Source organism: Pteronotus mesoamericanus, unplaced genomic scaffold (genome assembly GCF_021234165.1).
Source record: "Pteronotus mesoamericanus isolate MK-2021 breed Mesoamerican mustached bat unplaced genomic scaffold, CSHL_Meso_final contig_182, whole genome shotgun sequence".
Lineage (NCBI taxonomy): Eukaryota > Metazoa > Chordata > Mammalia > Chiroptera > Mormoopidae > Pteronotus > Pteronotus mesoamericanus.
The window spans coordinates 28,873,888-28,893,336 of record NW_026555078.1 but is presented as its reverse complement, the minus strand read 5'-3'; the positions used below and the strand labels follow the sequence as shown (position 1 = coordinate 28,893,336).

The 19,449-nt window shown below is 38.3% G+C and overlaps 1 protein-coding gene and 1 non-coding gene across 2 annotated transcripts in view; both read right to left on the bottom strand.

Moving 5' to 3' along the window:
- CCDC175 (coiled-coil domain containing 175) overlaps positions 1–19,449 on the bottom strand; it is a 54,787-nt gene that overhangs the window by 17,603 nt on the left and 17,735 nt on the right. Inside the window, exons 7-14 of the mRNA XM_054567488.1 lie at positions 17,070–17,179; positions 13,598–13,679; positions 10,684–10,820; positions 8,503–8,613; positions 5,782–5,853; positions 4,606–4,741; positions 3,911–4,042; positions 300–438 (exon numbers count right to left, since the gene is read on the bottom strand). Coding sequence (XP_054423463.1) covers positions 300–438; positions 3,911–4,042; positions 4,606–4,741; positions 5,782–5,853; positions 8,503–8,613; positions 10,684–10,820; positions 13,598–13,679; positions 17,070–17,179 — 919 coding nt within the window. The remainder of the gene's footprint in view (positions 1–299; positions 439–3,910; positions 4,043–4,605; positions 4,742–5,781; positions 5,854–8,502; positions 8,614–10,683; positions 10,821–13,597; positions 13,680–17,069; positions 17,180–19,449) is intronic.
- Positions 13,237–13,343, bottom strand: LOC129066111 (U6 spliceosomal RNA). Its single transcript, XR_008528648.1, has one exon. It is a non-coding gene; the product is annotated as a U6 spliceosomal RNA (small nuclear RNA).

Genomic DNA, 19,449 nt, shown 5'->3' with positions numbered 1-19,449 from the left:
TCTACCTTTACGAAGCACAGAGAGAAACCACACAATATAGTTGCCACTAATTCTTAATTTTAAAGTCTTTGAAAGAGAAAATGAAAAATTTGACAACAGCAACAGTAGGATTTTGTGATGTGGAGGAGAGGAAATCCGTAGATAAGGAAAAAAAAAACCCTAGAGAATAAAGAGTAATGGGAAAAGTTGGAAGAATTTCACCCTTACTTTGATGGGTGACCCACCTCACTTCCTGTTAGAAGACAACAGAGAAATCCTTACCTGGCCTTGAGGTCAATTACTAAGTGCTTCATATGTACCTGTGATAATATTATTGAGCTCTTCAAACTTTTTGATTTTGCTCTTATATTCTTCTTCTGCCACTTGAAGTTGGGGAAGGCACTCAACTAGTTCATCTTCCTTTATTTTGGTAGTTTCTGTTTCCTTTACAAATTTTTGCTTTAAAGAAAGTAAAGCTGATTGTGAGGTATGATTTTGGAGAACTGACATAACACTCTAAAGTAGAATATAAATTCTTTGGCTGGGAGAGTTCTCTCTTGGTCTGCTCCTATCCTGAAATGTATAGCAAGGTATCTGGCACATACTAGTGTTTGAAAAATCTACTGCCTGACTCACTGACTCTCTGGCAATTTATAAACTAGGGAGATTAGATCCAATGGCTTTCCAAAGATCCTTTCAGTTCTATAGCTCTATTGCTATAATTATTCTATTAAGGCTACCTTGTATTTACCTCAATATCATTTGAGGAGTTTCTCTTGGTTGATCACATTTTATGGGGGAAGAAACCAAAACAGGTAGCTGGACAGAATATACAGAAGTTCTAAGAAATGTGCATGTAAGTAAGAAACAGAAAGGCTGTATCAATAATTGGATAAAAATCTACAACAAATGGGTAAAAGTGCTGAAGCAAAACATGAATTTGCCTGCTTAATTACTCAAACTCAGGTTGTATTTAGTTTCAGACAGAGTAACACTTGGGCCTTTTTTAGAAAGTCAGGATGGGTTTAAGATGGTGACAAAGGCAGAGACAACGAGCTGACATTTACTATCCATGCTCTGTCCTTGGATGTCAGGACTCCAGAGTTTCAGCAAAACATACAGCTGCCAGCTGGAGTGATTTCTGTTTCCTGTGCAGGTGGAGGTGACCAACAAGTTTGTGAGCCCATGTGGTTTGTGCCACTTCTGGGCCTTGTCCCTGCAACAAGAAGGGGCACGTGCTCCCTTGGCCCTTCCCTCCTTCCCCTGGCTGGAGACCATGAGAACAGAAGCCGCCACTTGGCCGCACAGGTGTCGGCCTCATGCTGAGCACGGAACAGCTGCCCTTCCCGCCCTGGATTGCTTCCCTTTGGCCCACACCGAGAATGAAATAAATGTCTTTCTTGCTGTAATGACCACACCAGTGCGTCTTCTCAACTAGATATGCAGATGCTTAATATTTGAATAGACCATACTTAACCCAGTTTACTCTTAACAACTTTTTTATCCAAGTTGTTATGGCACAGAATTTGAAGAAATCCCCAAGTGCCAAGCATGCTTCCCCAGCAGGAGGGGCCCTAAAACATGGCCGACTGGAGGCCAGTGTCCTTGGACCTCACCAAAGTGATAACTCAGATGAAAAAGAACCACACAGGTGGGTGTGTTAGCCCCGTGTTCAAACAGGACCCAGCATCTCCTGGGCATACCTTCTAGGTCCCCGCAAGGGACATGCCCACTGAAAAGAGGCACCAAACCCGGAAAAGCCCATGTCATAGTTTCCCACCAGTTTTTCTCCCAGTCAAGATGCAGCATACCAATCAGGTTGTTCCACACAAATGATGCTACCCGATAAGACCACCGACATTCCACCTCTATCAGGCTACTAGGGCAAGAAGCCAACAAGACAAGGTCAGTTTCCCAGTAAAGGAAAGAGGCTTGCCAACCCTTTAGGACACACCTTGCCTGTGTCCACTGTATTTGACACCTCTCTGATGCAACAGCTTGCTCACACCCTGATGAATACAGTGATACACCGGCCTGATATGCCCCTTTCCAAATTGCCATTATAATCCTTATAAGTAAAATATAGAAAGAAAAACACACTTGAAATACCATAATATCACAGTGCAGAATCAGGAGAAAATTTCTCACACTGCAGCGCTAAAAAACACAATATCTACATTATGTTCTCTACAAATGCATAGCCTTGTGGGGATACGGAGGCGTGGGACGGCATTAATTCATCCCCATTGTCTGCCCTCTTCCCCCCTCGCTGCTCACGCCACGCTTCCCCATCATTCCTCCAACAGGTTAGTCCTGCCTCAGAATCTTCATGCTTTACAGGCGCGCTGCGGGGAGCCAGCTTCTGCAGATTTCTCCGGGGCCTGCTCCCTCCCATCCTGCAGGGCTGTAGCCTTCGCTGACCACCCTGTTCGAAATGGCACATACACCGCATCACACAGATGTCCCCGCTTTCTTTTTTCTCTGCAGCAGTGGTCCCCAACCTTTAGGCACCAGGGACTGGTTTTTCCAGGAACGGTACGGGGTGGGACGGCGGACAGGAGGCGGAGCTGGGGGTTAGGAGGCGGAGCTTGGGTGAGCCTCACTTGCCGGCAGCCTCCGGTTGCAGGCCGGGTTCAGGGGGTAGGAGGGGTGGACGGAGAAAGGAGGTGGAGCTCAGGCGACCTTCCCTCCCTGCCAGGTTTGTCACAGGCCTCTGACCAGTACCTGTCTGCGGCCCAGGGGTGGGGCGGCCTCTGCTCTATAGCGTGCACCACCATCAAACAGACTACACATTCTATTTGTTCGCCTTGTTTATTTTTAATCCCCCCACCCCTACCTCCGGGGATGTAAGCTCCATAAAGGCCAAGCTCTACTTTTTTTTTGTCTCTTTTTCTTTTAGCATCTGAAAGAATTCATGGCACCCAGACAAGGTATAACCAACAGAGAAATGCTCCCCACCCCAACTGCTCTCCACTCTGTTTCTTCTAATTTTGTACCAGTTCGTGCTTTGATTTTTTTTCTTTATCTGTTCCCTGAGTTGTGCCTGTTTCCGTTTTCCCCCTTCCTCGTCCGGGTCTCCCCCTTCTGCCTGTACTCCCATGTTGCTGATTTTCCTGGGCACCTCTACGAAATTATACATATATTTTTTAATTCACAAAAGAACATTTGATCACAGTTTTCATCTGTTTTAGCATCATTTTTGTGAGTGCTCTGCATTTGTTGAAAAGGTTTGCTCCATCTTTCATTTGTTTTTCTCATAGCATTTTTGTGTGGAAGACATGCCTGCTTCCTTCTTGTTATTCATTTCAGAGAGAAGTGGCCTTTTTCTGCAGAGGGTTCCTGGAAGATGTGACAGGCAGTGCATGTGGGAGGGCGGGCAGGGAGGAGTGGGCTTGGACCAGGGTAAAATCTAAACTTTGAAATACAAGGACTCCCTACTCTATGGTTACAGCAAAGGACAGTTACCTTCAGATAAAGACCCTGTTTGGTATAGCCAGGCAGCTTTTCCTCCTTCACACACAATCAAGTTCATGAAGGCTTCTCCCACCATCTCTTCCGTCCTCAGCTTCTCTAGCAAGGGTGCTCTCCAAGAAACACAGCCTTGCCTCTGACGCTCACACCATCTGTTTTCTGCTCTTTCCAGACACCTGCCCTCTCTGGGCCCCCGGGGGTACTTTTGGTGGCTGCCGGCCCACCTGCCGCAGCGCCCATGCCCTATGCCACCCCCAGTCAGTTCTCAGGTCAGTGCAAAAATATTTCTTGTTGCTCTATTTCCTTTTTTGGGAAAGAAGAAAGTTTCAGAGTGAAATTGGAACCTTGGTCCTACAAAAAGATTTATTCTACATTTAACTAATTAGAAGAGCATGAAGTATACCATTCTCCCCTGCAAAGAGCCATCTAAAATTATTCTCAGATGCAAAATAAAATTTACCTCATATTTGGTCAACTCTTTAATTAACTTTTTTTCTTTGATGATGAATTCCGCCTCCTCTTGCTTTAATTCTAAGGTAATTGTTTCAATCTGTGCCAAATATTCAGCGATCTCTTTTTCTCTAAAACTGGTCTAATTGGAAAAAAAAAATAGAGGATTTGTCATTTGCCTTGTAACACTCATCCTTATATTTTCAAACAGCCAGGTAAGTGAATACCCCTTTGTATTAGATTGGGCTCTGATTTCAGGTTGTTATTTCTCAAAACCACTGAGAAGTTTTATTTATTGATTTATTTGTTTATTCCCTTCAGGGATTACTGTCTTCACCAAACAATACGTATAAATGACATGAGGAGATGGAGAACGGGGGTAGCGGACGCTGGAGGGTGGGAGAGGGTAAATATGGAAACTAAAATTATGTTTGGTCTCTATTTTTAGAGATAAATTCCTGAAAAACTATCAAGTTTCTCATTACAGGCTTCAAAAACATATTCTGGAGAGAATTACTACTTTGATTGCTAAATTCCTACAGTTGATACCCAGCAAATGCATACACTTTGTAGGAAAGTTACATAATTCACCTTAAACATGAAGTCAGCAGAAAGAAAAATACCCTTCAGTTAAATTAAATATTGAAGGAGAATCACTGATATGCAATACAGGGGACTAATACTAGATCTGTTGAGTTCCCTTACCTCTTGTAATAATTGACAGCGCCTAGATTCTGTGGCCTCAATTTTATTGATAAGTATTTGCAATTCAGCATTTATCCTGAAACGCCAAAGTCTATGTTTTTTTCTCAAACAAGCTATTTTCCACTGAATTATGATACTAGAGAATAGAACAAAAATAATCATTATTAAATCGGCATAACACTCTATTGAAAAGATGAAAGGATGCAAAACAAAACAGGTTCTACTAGGATTACACAAAATTGTTTGTGCTGTTGGAGATGCAGATTGCACATTCCCTGAAAAAATAGGACAAAACACTGACTGCCTCAATGCCGGATGTGCATGTTGCTTCCAAGTAAGAAGCTATGTCAGTGCAAACAACAGGACAGCGGACAAGCCACGCTTGGCAGCCTGCCTCCTATAGGAAAAGGATAGAAATGGGGAAGGTTCAGGGGCAGGTGGAAAAAGAAGAGGCCCAGGCAGAATTAGTCATGGAATTACCTAAATTACCCAATGTGCTAATAAGAGATTTCAAGCTTCTAGGTTCTCAAATTTTTCTCTCCCCCACAACATAGAAAAGTTACATAACTAGGGGTGAAAATGTGCAGGTCAAGTCTTTAAAAAAACATATGACTACCAATGACAACAACAATAATAAAATAGAGCCAAGTTTTCCCAAGTGCTTCCTAGGTGCTGGGAATATTTACATGGATCCTCTCATTTACCATTCATGGCAACTTTACAAGGCAGGTGCTACTCTCATTCCCTACCTTGTAGGGATAGGAGCAGAGATTGTTAATTAACTGAGGTCACAGAGCTAGTTAGAGGCAGAGCAACCAAAGTCCATCTGCACAGGCTGTGCTCTTAACCATTCTCCCTGGTCCCTGCACATCACCTGCCCTACTGTGCACGCAGGAGCCTGGGTGAATGAGAGGCATGATGCAAATCCTGGCATTTGTACTCTTTCATGATTTCACTCTGTTCAAATGGAAAACTTTGGTTCTGTTCAGTGCCAAGAAAAGAAAATCAGACTAACACATACATCTAAATCTGAGAAAACTCACACATTTTAACTTAGGGAAATCAGTTCCCTGGACTCTAGCAACCAACGAGCACTCTGATTTCCTCCCTGTGTCAGGGCACTGCTCATTCAGGTAGCACACACTCATTGTAACACAAGGAACTTGTTTTCTTTACCATCTCTGACGTTCTCTTTCCAGGTTATCATTCAGGACTCTTATTTGTTTCCGATAGACTTCTTTTGTTGCTCTGAAAACAAGGGAAAATATATTGGACTTGGAATTTGTGGGAGCTGTTAGACTACATAAAACTTCCTGTATAATTCTTATGTGCAATAAGGTTATTGCCTAATTGGGAGACAAGACAAACCTTGTGAGACAATTTAATGGCAGACTAATAGAAAGACAATTACAATTCTATGCAAACATGAACTGATTGTGCAAGTATTGAGGTGGATTTCCAAGGACAGAGCACAGATTTTGGGGAGGCAGTAGGGGAAAGGTTATTGGAAGTTAATGTTCAATAGGAGGAGGAACATGGGTTGCCAGAGTGGAGGTGCAATCTCACCAAAGAAAGGACGTCATCATTTGCAAAGAAACGGGAAAGGAACAGCAAGTCAGGACTCTTGGGACCAAGGCAGGCTCGCTGCATACAGAGGACATGACTGGAAATAACACTCCCTGATATATAAGGGGTTAGAGTCAACAAACTGGTGAGGAGCTCTGTCTTCCCGAGTGAGTTATAATTTGATACAATGTTTAATTCAGAAAGTTAATAGAAATTCTTGAACTAAGAGTAAAGAGTAATTAAGGATGAAAGATTTTCTGGTGAATCTAAAATGGATGAAATCGTGAAGACTCTAACATAGATATTAGAAGCTTTTATTATTGCTGTTCGCTCTTTTTCATATTATGTGCTTCATGCACAGAGAGGAATTGAAGACCACATAAGTAAAATGTGACTTTGTATCTTTATAAAAGATATTTGTAAATGTAACTTAGAGTATGAAATGCTGTTAAATAAACTTGAAATACACACTGTGCTTATGTTCTTTTTTTTTCCATTGTATTTGAAACCATTGTATGGCTCTCACATTCTTACCTAAATAAACCTAATATCCTCCCCTGCAACTATGGGGTTCTTCACAATTTGCCCCAAAGTTTTTGATTTTATATATTTACATTTTTAATTTCATCCACAAAGGAGCTCACTGGTTTTAAATAAAGCAACAGTAATATTAAAAATCCTAAATGGATACCAATATTGGGCCACAAATTTGGCTCTCAGCTTCCTGGCAACCAGAGTAATGATGACACAATAATTGATTATAAATTTGCATTATTCATGAGGACAAGAAAGCACCAATCAACCCAGTTCTATTTTCTTGCTCTTCATAGATAAGAGTTGATAGTTTCCTTTCTGTGGCTCACATGATTAGAAATGGATGTCTAAATTTATTTATGGACAAGCTACACTACACTTCCTGCCTTGGTCTACATTTCTGTTGGTATATGTCAAATTTTCATCCCCACCCATCTTAGTTTTCTATAAATTGGTCTCTTCAGTGTCCTATACTCAAATTTCTTATATCTTTATGTGTGGTGATACTATTCCCCCATTTGATAAGCAAAGAAAAAGATCTGACTTGCTTTTAAAAGTATATTAAAGTTTAAATCTTTATACAGCAAAGAAGAATTTCTTTACTTTCTTTCATCCTTCTGTTTTTTAAAAAATAATTCACACTATTCTTTAGTCACACACAATCCGTTAGTTCATATATATCTTAGTCTTGATCACTGCCCAACTAAAGTATAAGTGGCTTTACGCACAGTGTTAATGAGAGTGTAAAATGGTAGAATATTTACAGAGGGTGTTTTGATAGTAATTATAAAAATAAATACACAGCTCTCTTTGATCAAGTAATTAAAGTTTTAGGACTCTATTATAAAGAAATAGTCACACAGATGGACAGAGATATGTTAACGTTAACTTTGAAAATCATTTATAATATAGGAACAAAAAAGAAACAAATGTCCATAAATAATAGAGTACAGGTCAAATAAAATACAGTGTAATCTGCAAAAGGAAAACAATGCAGCTAGAAAAAAGAATGAGGAGAGAAGTCGTGTGTATATGACTTTTATCTTTCTTTTGAAACAGCTTCAAACTCAACAGGTAAGTGTAAAATCAGTACAAAGAATTGCCATATACCTTCTATCAACTTCTCCAAATGATGCCATTTTACCATGTTTTATCATTCGCTTAGAAATAATTTTTTCCAGTTTATACTATTGACATATAACATAGTGTATGTCATCCAAATATAATTTTAAGTAGAAAAATCCAATTACAAAAGAGTACAATCCAAGTTCCGGATATATAAATAAATACATATATACATATATATTATATACATACATAAATATAAATACATATATATTAGAAAGCATGTATAGCATACTGTTAACAGTAATTATCTCTGTGGAGAGAGTAGGTAACTTTTACTAAGTTACATATTGCAACATTCTAATTTTAAAATCAGATATAGGCTTTATTTCTCTAATTTGAAAAATTAAAAGAGAAATTAAAGTGATTTAGATGGTAGAAATGAATGTCATAGGGTGTCAGTATTGTAATAATGTTTGGGCACATTCTTGTCTCTTGTGCCCTAACTCATCCAACCTCATGCCTAGCAACTTGTATAGTACTCAGACTCATCTATCCTTTCAATGAAAGAGTCTATGACAATGACTTTCTGGGACTGTAAAGCAAATAGAACTCATTATAAACCTCATTTTCTTAGTATATTAGACATTGACACAGATTTGTTGTTACTATTTATTAAAAATAAATGAAGAGAAGAATGAAGATTAAAAATTTCAAAGGCAACAAACGTACTGAAGAAGGTCAGTGAGTGTGATGAGTCCTTCTTCCATATTTTTGATGTCTACTTTTCTTTGTGATAGGAAGTTTTCTTTCTGAGCAATAAATGTCAGTTGTCTGTGATTCCTACCATGAAAAGAAAACAGAGCTATTATATATTAAAGGTTTAAATGATATTTTTAACTCCTCAGCATGAGAAAATATGCCATCACAAATAAACATCTCAAAAGTAGTTTGAAAAATTTAGTTCGTGAACTATTTACCCAATGAATCAGGAAAAATAGAAACAAAGTCTTTCTGCTTGTGGTGGCTAAATCTATGAAAGTCCCCACATTAACCACAATAGTAATCATAAAACAGTAACAAAAGCTCTACAGGACTTTAACCCTCTGAGTGGGTGTCCCTCTCCCCCTACATTTATCAATTCTGTCATGTTCTTTCGTGAAAGGTAAAGGAGTCAATTGGACCAATTTTGAATACTGGCTCTACCTCTTCCCCAGAATGTGACTTTGAAAAGAAACTTTACTTATTAATGAGCCTCTGTTTCCCCATCCATAAAATGGGGATTACAATGCCTATCTCACTGGAAATAATGGTTAAATGAGATGAAAGCATTTAAAAAAACGTGGTTACTTTTTTTTTGTCTCTAAATTGAAGAAAGAATGATAGGAAGATTATGGTTTTGTTCACACTCCCAGACATTGATAGGAACATGGCTGTAACAGAAAATACTTTATCTAAGTGTCCTGTCTTCAAAACCACTGTGGACTAAGTTGTGTCCTCCACAAATTCACATGTTGAGGCACCAATGACCACTGTGGAGGTATTTGAAGAGGGGGCCTTTGGGAGGGAATGAGGGTTAGATAAGGCATGAAGGTGGGCCCCTCATGAAAAGATGAGTGTCCCCATAAGGAGAGACACCAGTGTGCTTGCTCGCTCGCTCTCTCTGTGCGAGGACACAATGAGAAAGTGGTCATCTGCAAGTCAGGGAGGGAGCCCTGGCCAGAATCTGGCTATGCTGGCATGCTGATCTGGGATATCTGGGCTCCAGACTGGTGAGAATAAGCTTCTGTTGTCTCAACCACCCACTTGAGGCTATCTAGTCATGAAAGCCCAAGCTGAAGAAGACAAAAACCAATAATGGTGGTAAAAGTTCCAGTGTGACAATTATTTGTCACCAGTTCTTTTTATGTTTCAAACAGGTAATTTAGTATTGATCTGAGGGAAGTTTTTGCCTGAAGAATATTAACAGTATTATCCTCAGTAGGCTGTTGAACTGGATGAGAAAAAATGATTGCAACAACCTTTGCAGCTTAAGTGCAACAGCAACTCAGCTTTACAACAAATGGGCTTGGACATTGTAGTTACACTTCTCCCAGATGTTATTCTGTAGAATTCATTAAGAAGATAATGCTGAATGTCCACAACCTGCTAAGCAATATACAAGATCTTGGGGATCTTGTGCTGAGTTGAGTCAGAGCAACTGCCCTGATCTGTTTGAAGCTCGCAAGGACAAAGGGATTTGTACCCAGTTGATTACAATGTGGCATCTGAAGAAAAGGAACGCGTTAGAGGGATGTTCCATAAGGGTCATTCTGCTGGAAGGGAGGAAGATGAGATAAAGTGGGAAGAACTTTTCAGCGGAAAGCGCAACCAAAGAGGCTGAAAGAGGTGAAAAGTATGAAGTTGGAAAGGAGGATAGGACATGTTTGAGAAATATTTGGGAGGTGGAATTGACAGGCATGGTGCTTAAATGGAGTGCAATGAGTAGTAAAAGTTAGGGTTTTCCTTGAAAATTTCCCAGTCTCTGGGTCAGAGGACTGTGTCAGGGACCACACCCTCCTCTGAGACAGGGAATACAGGTGCAGAGTCAGTTTCCGATGAGGGTAGATCTCACAGTTTCTCTAGATGCCTTCCAGGTAAAAGCATGATTATTCTTTCAGGAGTATGATTTAGAAGTAAAAATAATGCATTTGCTGTTTATGAATTCAATCTGACCCATATGAGGGAAGTATTGGTATTACAGAGACAGACTAGGAGTTGTTTATTTATTATTAGCTAACAAATATTGTATCATTGTCAATAGATTTTAAAACGAGGATAAGCTTAAGTGGAGAGTTACCACTTTGACAGCAATGAAAGCTCCCCATAACTATGGCACATTGATTCATATATGGATCATGAATAGAAACATACTCATCATGCATTTTCTTTTTCTGCATTAAAACTTGATCCTCCTCCTGTATGACAATCTTATATTGTCTGGTAAGAGTAGTCAATTTCTCTTGTAGATCTTTGTTCTCTAAACGAATTCTGTGTATTTTTTCAGCCATCTAGGAAAAAAAAGTAATGAAAGTAGAGGACTTGCTTCACAGTTCCTTTGAGGGGAGTCAGGGTCAGGTGGGCAACTCCCTCAAGCATGAAGCACATTGCTTAGCACGTAATTACCATGCAACAAAGGTTGAGTGTTTTATTTATATATCAAATATGCAATCATTTTGGGACCTCTTCAATGAAGTATGACAAAAGTGTAGGAAGGTAGGAAACACTGACGCAAAACCATAGAGTAATAATTAATATTTAAATAAAATTGAGATTCATAAATTGAGATCATTCAGCTTATGATATAGGTCTTTTTTTCTAGAAGATAAACTGCACTGGGGAAGTAAAGTGTAACATCACCAGAAGCTCTTGCTCACAACCCCTTTGACTGGATATTATACTTGCTTCTTTTTAAATATTTCTATTCAAGGACAAAAAAAAAGAGTACTCATTAGTGTTCTGAAGGAGACAAGGAAAAACCTTCGTGTTTGGATGTCTCTACTGAATTGCATCAAATGCAGTGAAAAAGACAAACTGAGTACCAATGGTGGGTTCAATAATTTAAAATAACCTTCTGGCTGACAATCACTAAAACAATTAGGTGGAAAAAAATTTAACTGTTGAAGAACAAACAAGATGTTGAAGAAGGAACAAGATACTAAGGAACTACTAAGCCTACTTCTACAGGAAAGCAAGACTCCACAATGATACATCTAACACTGAAAAATCCTTTTACCCTAGGACATTTACAGATGGAAGAAACCACTTGAACACTGAGTTTTGGTTCTCATTCATGACAAGGGGGATGAAGGTCAATACTTAGAGCCCATCAAGGTGTTGAGTCTGATAATTCTCCCACTGTCTTAGTCTGGGATCCCAAAGAGCTTTACCCTCTGGTGAAGGATGGATTGGCAGCTAAGAAGCCATGGTCCATGATCACAAAGGAACCAAAAGGTGGGTTAAGGTAGTTTGGGACTGGTGTGCATGTGCATTTGTGTATCAATAAAATAAATTGGGTCATATTAAATGTACTGTTTTATATTTGTCACTCAATAATATATTATAAACTATGACATTTAATCAAGGCACTTCAGTTAAACTTTCAACTTTAATTGTATTTTCCCTCTGTTCAACTATCATAATACATGCTTCATTGATGCTTTGTGCAGAAATCTTAGTTTTCACCCATGATTAATTACTTAAAATATCATATTTGTTTTAACCTAAGTTTCAAATGTTAGAAAATTCTCCTGGGGGCGAAATTTGACTCAAGTGTTTTACTAACATTATTAAGTGCAGTATGGGTTCCTACACATCATAGCTACCACACAGCAGCAAGAAGCTCCTAATTTTTCTAATTAATTCACATGAACATTGTCCATTAGTCATGGATAGTCTTATTTTAAATTTTTTTCTTATTGATGTTCAATTACAGTTGTCCCCATTTTTTCCCCCATTACTCTCCTGCCCTACCCCCCCACCTCCCACAGTCAGCCCTCCCCCCACCCCATTGTCTTTGTCCATGGGTCCTTTATACATGTTCCTTGACTTGACTCTTCCCCTTCTTTCCCCTGTTATCCCCTCCTCCCATCCTCCAGTTACTGTTAGTTTGTTCTTTATTTCCATGTCTCTGGTTCTATTTTGCTCGTTTCATTTATTTTGTGGATTAGGGTCCACTTATAGATAAGATCACATGGGATTTCACCACCTGGCTTATTTCACTTAGCATAATGCTCTCCAGTTCCATCCATGCCCTTGCAAAGGGTAGGAGTTCCTTCTTCTTTCTGCTGTGTAGTATTCCTTTGTATAAATGCACCACCGTTTTTTGATTCAATCATTTACTGATGGACTTTTAGGTTGTTTCCAGCACTTGGCTATTATAAATAATGCTGCTATGAACATTGGCATACATGGGTTCTTTTGAATTGGTGTTTTAGGATTCTAAGGGTATAATCCCAGCAGTGGAATTGCTGAGTCAAAAGGCAGTTCCACTTTTAGTTTCTTGAGAAAATTCCATACTGTTTTCCATAGTGGCTTCAACAATCTGTATTCCCATCAACAGTGAAGTAGGGCTCCCTTTTCTCCACAACCTTGCCAGCACTTGTTGTTTGTTGATATATTAAAGATGGCTATGCTGACCAGTGTGAACTGGCAGTTCATTGTGTTTTTAAGTTGCATCTTTCTGATGGCTAGTGATGCTGAGCATCCTTTCATATGTCTCTGGGTCCTGTGTATGTCCTCCTTGGAGAAGTGTCTATTTAGGTCCTTTTCCCATTTTTTAATTGGATTGTTTGTCTTCCTGGTGTAGAGTCAGGTGATTTCTTTATATACTTTGGAGGTCAAACCCTCATCCAAGGTAACATTGGCAAATATATCTTCCCATGTGGTTGGTTCTGTTTTCATCTTGCTGATGTTTTCTTTAGCTGTAAAAATATGGACCACCTCACGAATTTGCATGTCATCCTTGCACAGGGGACATACTAATCTTCTCTGTGTTGTTCCAATTTTAGTATACGTGCTGCTGAAGCGAGTACAGTCATGGATAGTCTCAATGTAAAATAACCATACCCATGTGAAAAGTCATCAAGAAAATGATTCACCTTCACGTGGACTATCTTTGCTCTTTTATATACATAAAGAACTTTGGGATGAGTAAAATCTTTAAATCAATTACTGTGAATGATCACAATTATTATTAGTTCATAAAAATCTACGCCTCACATTTATTTAAAATATTAACCTAAAACAAAATCTAATTATAATCTAAAAATTATTTCTATTTTCTTACCTCCTTTATTTTCTGCAATAATTCATTTTTTTCATTATTAGATATATTATTCAGTTTATCCTTGTTCTTCTTAAAAAAATGACTAGAACAAAGGAAATAAAACAAATTCCTATTAAGACATTTTTTCAGCAAAGCCACATCGCCTTACAAACTTACTTATGTAGCCATTATAATAGAAAAAATATTTTATTTTTATGAATTGATTATTTATTATTTTATTCAATCATTTATAAGGAATTTTTGAACCCCTGCACTTTGCATGTGTTATAGGTACAAAAGCTACCACAGAGGCAGAGTACCTAGTCTCATAAAAATTGCATCCTAGTGGAGTAGTCAGAACAAAGCAAGGTATCAAAAAATAAACAAATAATATGTATCAGACAGTGTTAAGTGATGAAAGGACACAAAGTAGGGTAAAGGATAGAGAAAGCCAAAGAGCGAGGATGCTACTTTAGACAGGAAGGACCTCTTGGAATGAGTCATGAAAAATCTGAACAACGAGCAGGAGCCAGATATGTGAAGATCTGAAAGAACAGCTTTTCATGCAGAAGAAACAGCAGGTGATAACATCCCGAGGCAGGAACAAGCTTGGTGTATTTTCCAGAGAGACGGGTAAGAGAAGGCAGGAGAGGTAAACAGAGACTAGATCATATAAGGTCATGGGCACAAGGTAGAAGTTAAGATTTTATTCTGGAGGAGACCAGGGAAGGATTTTTACAGCAGAGGAGTGACATAAACTGATCTACGTCTTATAAAAGTGACTCTGGCTACTTAGTGGAGAAAGACAATAGTACAGAAAGACAACCGATATAGATGGCTATAGCAGTGATCCAGAAGAGATACTTGTAATGGTGGAGGTGGTGGTAAATAAGTGGGATATATTTTGAGATGAAGGCAACAGGACATGCCTTTGGATTTGGCTGGAGTCAGAGGAGGGTTAGGGCTAGGCAGCGACGAAAACAGGGAAGGGTAGATGAGGTCTACGTTTTTTGTTGTGTTAGCAAGGTGAAATGGTGATATGCAAGACTGAAGGAAGAGCTGTTTCAAGGAGGTGGGGAATTAAGAATTCTGTTTAGGATGTGTTCCAGTTGAGCTCTCTCATGGTGAGCCTCCAAATGCAGAGGTGAGCTGTAGAGTGGATGCATTTGGAGGTCAGGGCTGAATCTATAAATTTGGGAGTCATTGGGATACTGAAGGAATTCCAAATCATAAGTCAAAATAAAATCATGCATGGAGAATTATGAAAAGATCTGGGAACTCCAGAATTTTAGAGTCAGAAAGAATTGAAACAAGTAAAGAGTCCCAAGAAGGATCAGTGCAGTGAGTGAAATAAGAGGATGTGAGTTTGGCAAACCAAGTGAAGAAAGTATTTACAGAAGGTGAAAGTCATTATCTATGTCACATTCTGTTAACCATTCAAAAACTTTAAGGAATAGATCAGATCACTAAAGTCTGGCAGGATAGAAGTCATTGGTTACTGTGAAAATTTTAAAACCATTTCAGCACTTTTAAAAAACATCTATAATTTTCATAGTTTCCCATACTATAATGGCGTTTTATACTCTTAGTCACAAATTAGATGTCATTTCTATACAACATTTAGCTTCTAATCCCCTCCTTCTTGTGTGTTAAAAACCAATGGAATTGGCAAAGAAAGATCTTAGTAATTTAGAAAGGTAGGCACTAATTCACCTTTATTCTGCAAACACATCATGCAGAATATCAATATTAATAAAAAGCAAGGATTAAACTATCAATACCTCCCCTGGGCTTATAGACCACTGAGGTACTCTTAACTGTCTACATATAGAATTTAAAATCATGGTTGTGTGATTTTTATTTTCTACCATTATTTTGATCTCAAATAGGTAACAAGCTTTCAGGTTAAAGATTTCATACAGTGAAAATTAAGGCTTATAGATTAATAGGAGAATAGGTTGTGCAAATTACTTTAGTTTCTTGTATAATTTATCCTTAAAGAATCTAATAAAATAAAACTGTCTGATTCTTCAGATCTACCAAGCAAGAACTAGGCTACTTCTCCTTACCTCAATAGAGAGAGAAAATGAACTAAGTGGCAAAATAAAAAGAATGCAGAGAATTTTTAAAAATTTGCCAAGTAAAAAAGAGGAAAAAGTAAAGTTTTATTAATAAAAAACCTATATCCTCAATCACCAAATTAATCAAAAACATTTTTCCTCAGTGAGATTGCAATTGAATGAAAACTCCTGAAAAGCTGGGATTGAACAAAAAGATGAGCCATTATAAGTGAAAAATCTATGAATTCCCATTTTATTCTTGAACATATATTTCAAACAGTTAACATGAAGAATGTTTAGAAATGAAACCTCATCAGTGTAGCAAGAGTTTTAATTATAACTTTTAAGAAATAATTTGAGTTAATATAAATATTTTACTATTTTTGTTTGCCTAGATTCTCTTTAAAACATGTATGAATTAAAACTACTGAATCAGTTTCAATGGAAAAGATTTCTTATCCTGAGTTTGAATTGTAGTAATACTTGAGTTTTCCTAGTATCAATCTGGTACTGAGTGCAAAGGTTATGGCCAAAATATATGGTTCATCATTTATGGACCAATGATGATAACTATTATACTGTGCAAGTGCTGTTTTAGAAGACGTAACTTTAATCACAATGCATTCAAACCTGTGTATGTAGAAATGGGCCATGTTATAACAGGATTCCACATGTGAAGTTATTTGTCTTCTGCAGAATCTACTCGGTTTACAAGTTGTCCTTCACACTGTCAGGGAACCCTGGGTTAGGCCCAGAAGGCATATTTGTATTACAGGAGCCCATCTTCCTGTCCAGAGCTGAGCCAAACAGCTTTTGACTGAAAACTGGGGAATTTTCCTGGGAGAGTCGGCTTGCCAATCGCTAAATATGGATGAGTCTGGGATGGCCATGCCTAGCGATGGGCTCACCAGGAAGAGAACACTGAGTGTAGACAGGTAAGGATGAAACACTTTTGCAAAAGGAAGAGAGACTGTGGGCCTTGGGGTGGACTGGAAAATGTCCTTAAGTTTCTGGTTCCAGCCCCATGGGTAACAGGCTTTGTCCTGAGGCTTCCCTGTATTTTCTCAGTCTAGTCTGCAAGCCCCGTTTGTCTAAGAACAACCACAGCATGGGTAGGTGAGTTTGTAGCCTTGTGACAGGCCTCACTAATGTCTTCTGGGGGCATACTCGCTTGCAGGGAGTCAGGAACTGAAGTGGGGGTGATACGTTCCACTGAGTCCCTTCCTTTTCCTAAGCTGACAGCATCGTCCCCAACATTTTCTCTTGGTCACCTGAAAGACCGATTAATTTCAAAATAAAGAGGTGTTTCTATAAAGCATACATTACACAAATTTCAATAAATTAAAATCGTAATTTTCATCTAATAAAAACATGTTTAATGAAAGGAACAGAATATCTACAAATGCTTCCGTAAAAAAAGGTGTCATACTTACATTTTATCCTGCAGGATACTACAGGATTTCTTCGTTTCTTCAATCTGTTGTTCCCAATGTCTTACTGATTCTTGTAGTTGTGTTATCTCTAAATTATGGTCACTAAGAACCTATTAAATTTTTAAAAAATTATGGCATTCAATCATAGTCAAATAACTCATGACAGCATTTCAGTTGACTAAATATTCACGTATCACCCATTCAGCTTTTGCATTGGGAGTATCCTTTAGTTAAAAGAAAAGCAAACAACCCTTATAATTGTTTCTTCAAAGTCCAAACTTTGACAGAAATAATTCTGAAATCATCAGGAAAAAAAAAAAGAAAAAAATTTGGGAGGAGAGCAACCAAATAGAGCAGTAAGGATGTGAAAATTATAAAAACAACTTTTAAGACATGAATTCATTTTGACTACTTTTTAAAAAATAAACAAATCTATATTTTCACAATCATCTTCAAAACAAAATGTTCTTTCAGGATAGTAGAATGAGTATTATAAACAAGTAAAAAACATTGGGTCTTCTGCCTTAATTGATAGTGATTATTGTGCTGAAAAAAACGTTTCTTTCTCAATATTTAATCAGAAGCTTGAAAAGGAAACAATTGGATACTGTGAAAAAAATGTTAGCAGAATTTTAAAAAGGAAATACGGATAAGAATATTCATAGTGAAACGCATATTTTGACAATGCAGTTTTGGAATAAAGAAAAGGGAGGCAAATGTATCAGAGCCTTGGGTGCATTTTGGCTTGTGAGGGAGCACGGAGCTGATCCCATTCCTCGGCTGTCCAGCACAGAGGTCCTATGGACAGACTGTTGAATGCCATCTCACCCTGCATGCCAGTGTGGGTCACAGAAACACCTGTGGGCAGCTTAAAGGTGCTCTCATCATGCCAGGTGAGACAGGTGAGTGACCGCTCCCCTAAACTATTTCTTTCTCTAAAGTACCCATGTGACTGAATTTCTGGGCCATGACTAAGTGTAACAGGGGCCTGAAGTCCTAGAACTGCCATCAAAATCAGCAGAATGTCCAAAGGACTCTGACCAATCATCAGAATTAGTGACTCAATGCTGAAGGCCACCAGGCCTGACATCAGTTACCTCTCACCCTCAGTCCTTCCTGCTTTGGACATGGTAGGTCACCTGGAGAATCACACACTATGACTGTTTTCTGCCAACATGACATCATCTTGACCTGGCTGCAGAGTTTTCTAAACTAAAGGCACCACATGAAGATTAGTCTGAGACTCCCTATTGTCTCAGTCCACAGGCAAAATGTTGTTTTCTAATCTTGGGCATTAACAGCAACAAACCTTACCAAATACAAAGTGCTCAGCTAAAGCCGTACAATATGACCTCATTTGATCTCCAAAGAGCCACTTGAAATAGGCGATAGTGTTACCACATTTGATAGGTGAGAAAACTTAGGGCTGGCAGAGCCCAGGTATGTGACACTCAAATCTGTGCTTTAAACACGATTCTCCCCTAGGACGGTGGGGCGGGGGTGGGCAGGCTACGTTGGGAGAGAGGAAAAATGAGAAGTTTAAGCCTTGTTCAGTTTGGCCTCAGAGATCTTTGGAAGGCAGGTCAAGGCACATGTATTTCATTTTCCCAAGCTAGAACTGGGAGGGCATGTGGCTTGTAATTTATGAGGCCCAAACTGGAGCTGTGAACTTGGGCACGCAGACACGATGTGTTCTATCCCACCCCATGCCCTTTTCCTTGGAGCCCGACTCACACTTTCTTACCATGTTGACATTAAAAAAAGATAATGATAGCTTTAAGTGCATATATTTGAGGGGAAAATTTCATTTTACTAATGTTTCATAATCAGATATCATAACCAATATGTTATAAGTAAAATGATCAGAACCACACTATAAAAAGAATAATGGAATTAACTGAGCACTCTGATAAGAAGTGTAAAGTAATAGTATTACTGTTACTCCACATATAGTTTTACATGTAGTTCTCAATACCTACAGAAGAAATAAGGACTATTTCTACTAACTGTGATAGAAGATTAACAGGTATTTTTGTTTTAATTAATATAAAAGTGGTATTAACACTAAACTTTTCAATTATAGTCACTTCCATAAACTTAAGTCTTCTTAAATTTAAAATAAGGATGATCTCTGCAAAATATCTAATGCAGTACTTTTACTCAATTTTATAAATTTTTTTAAAAAAAGAGTTCTGAAGTATTTTCTAATTCAAATAAACACATAATCCCCTTTTCCATATTAATGTTCCTATTGTCAATATAAATGGAGAGCCTAAATTCTTTGTTATCATCGCACATCAGAACCAAGGAATATTTCCAAGGTTATTTATTTTGTTATGTAAAATAAAGTGATATCACAGAGATGTTATATATGGTTCTC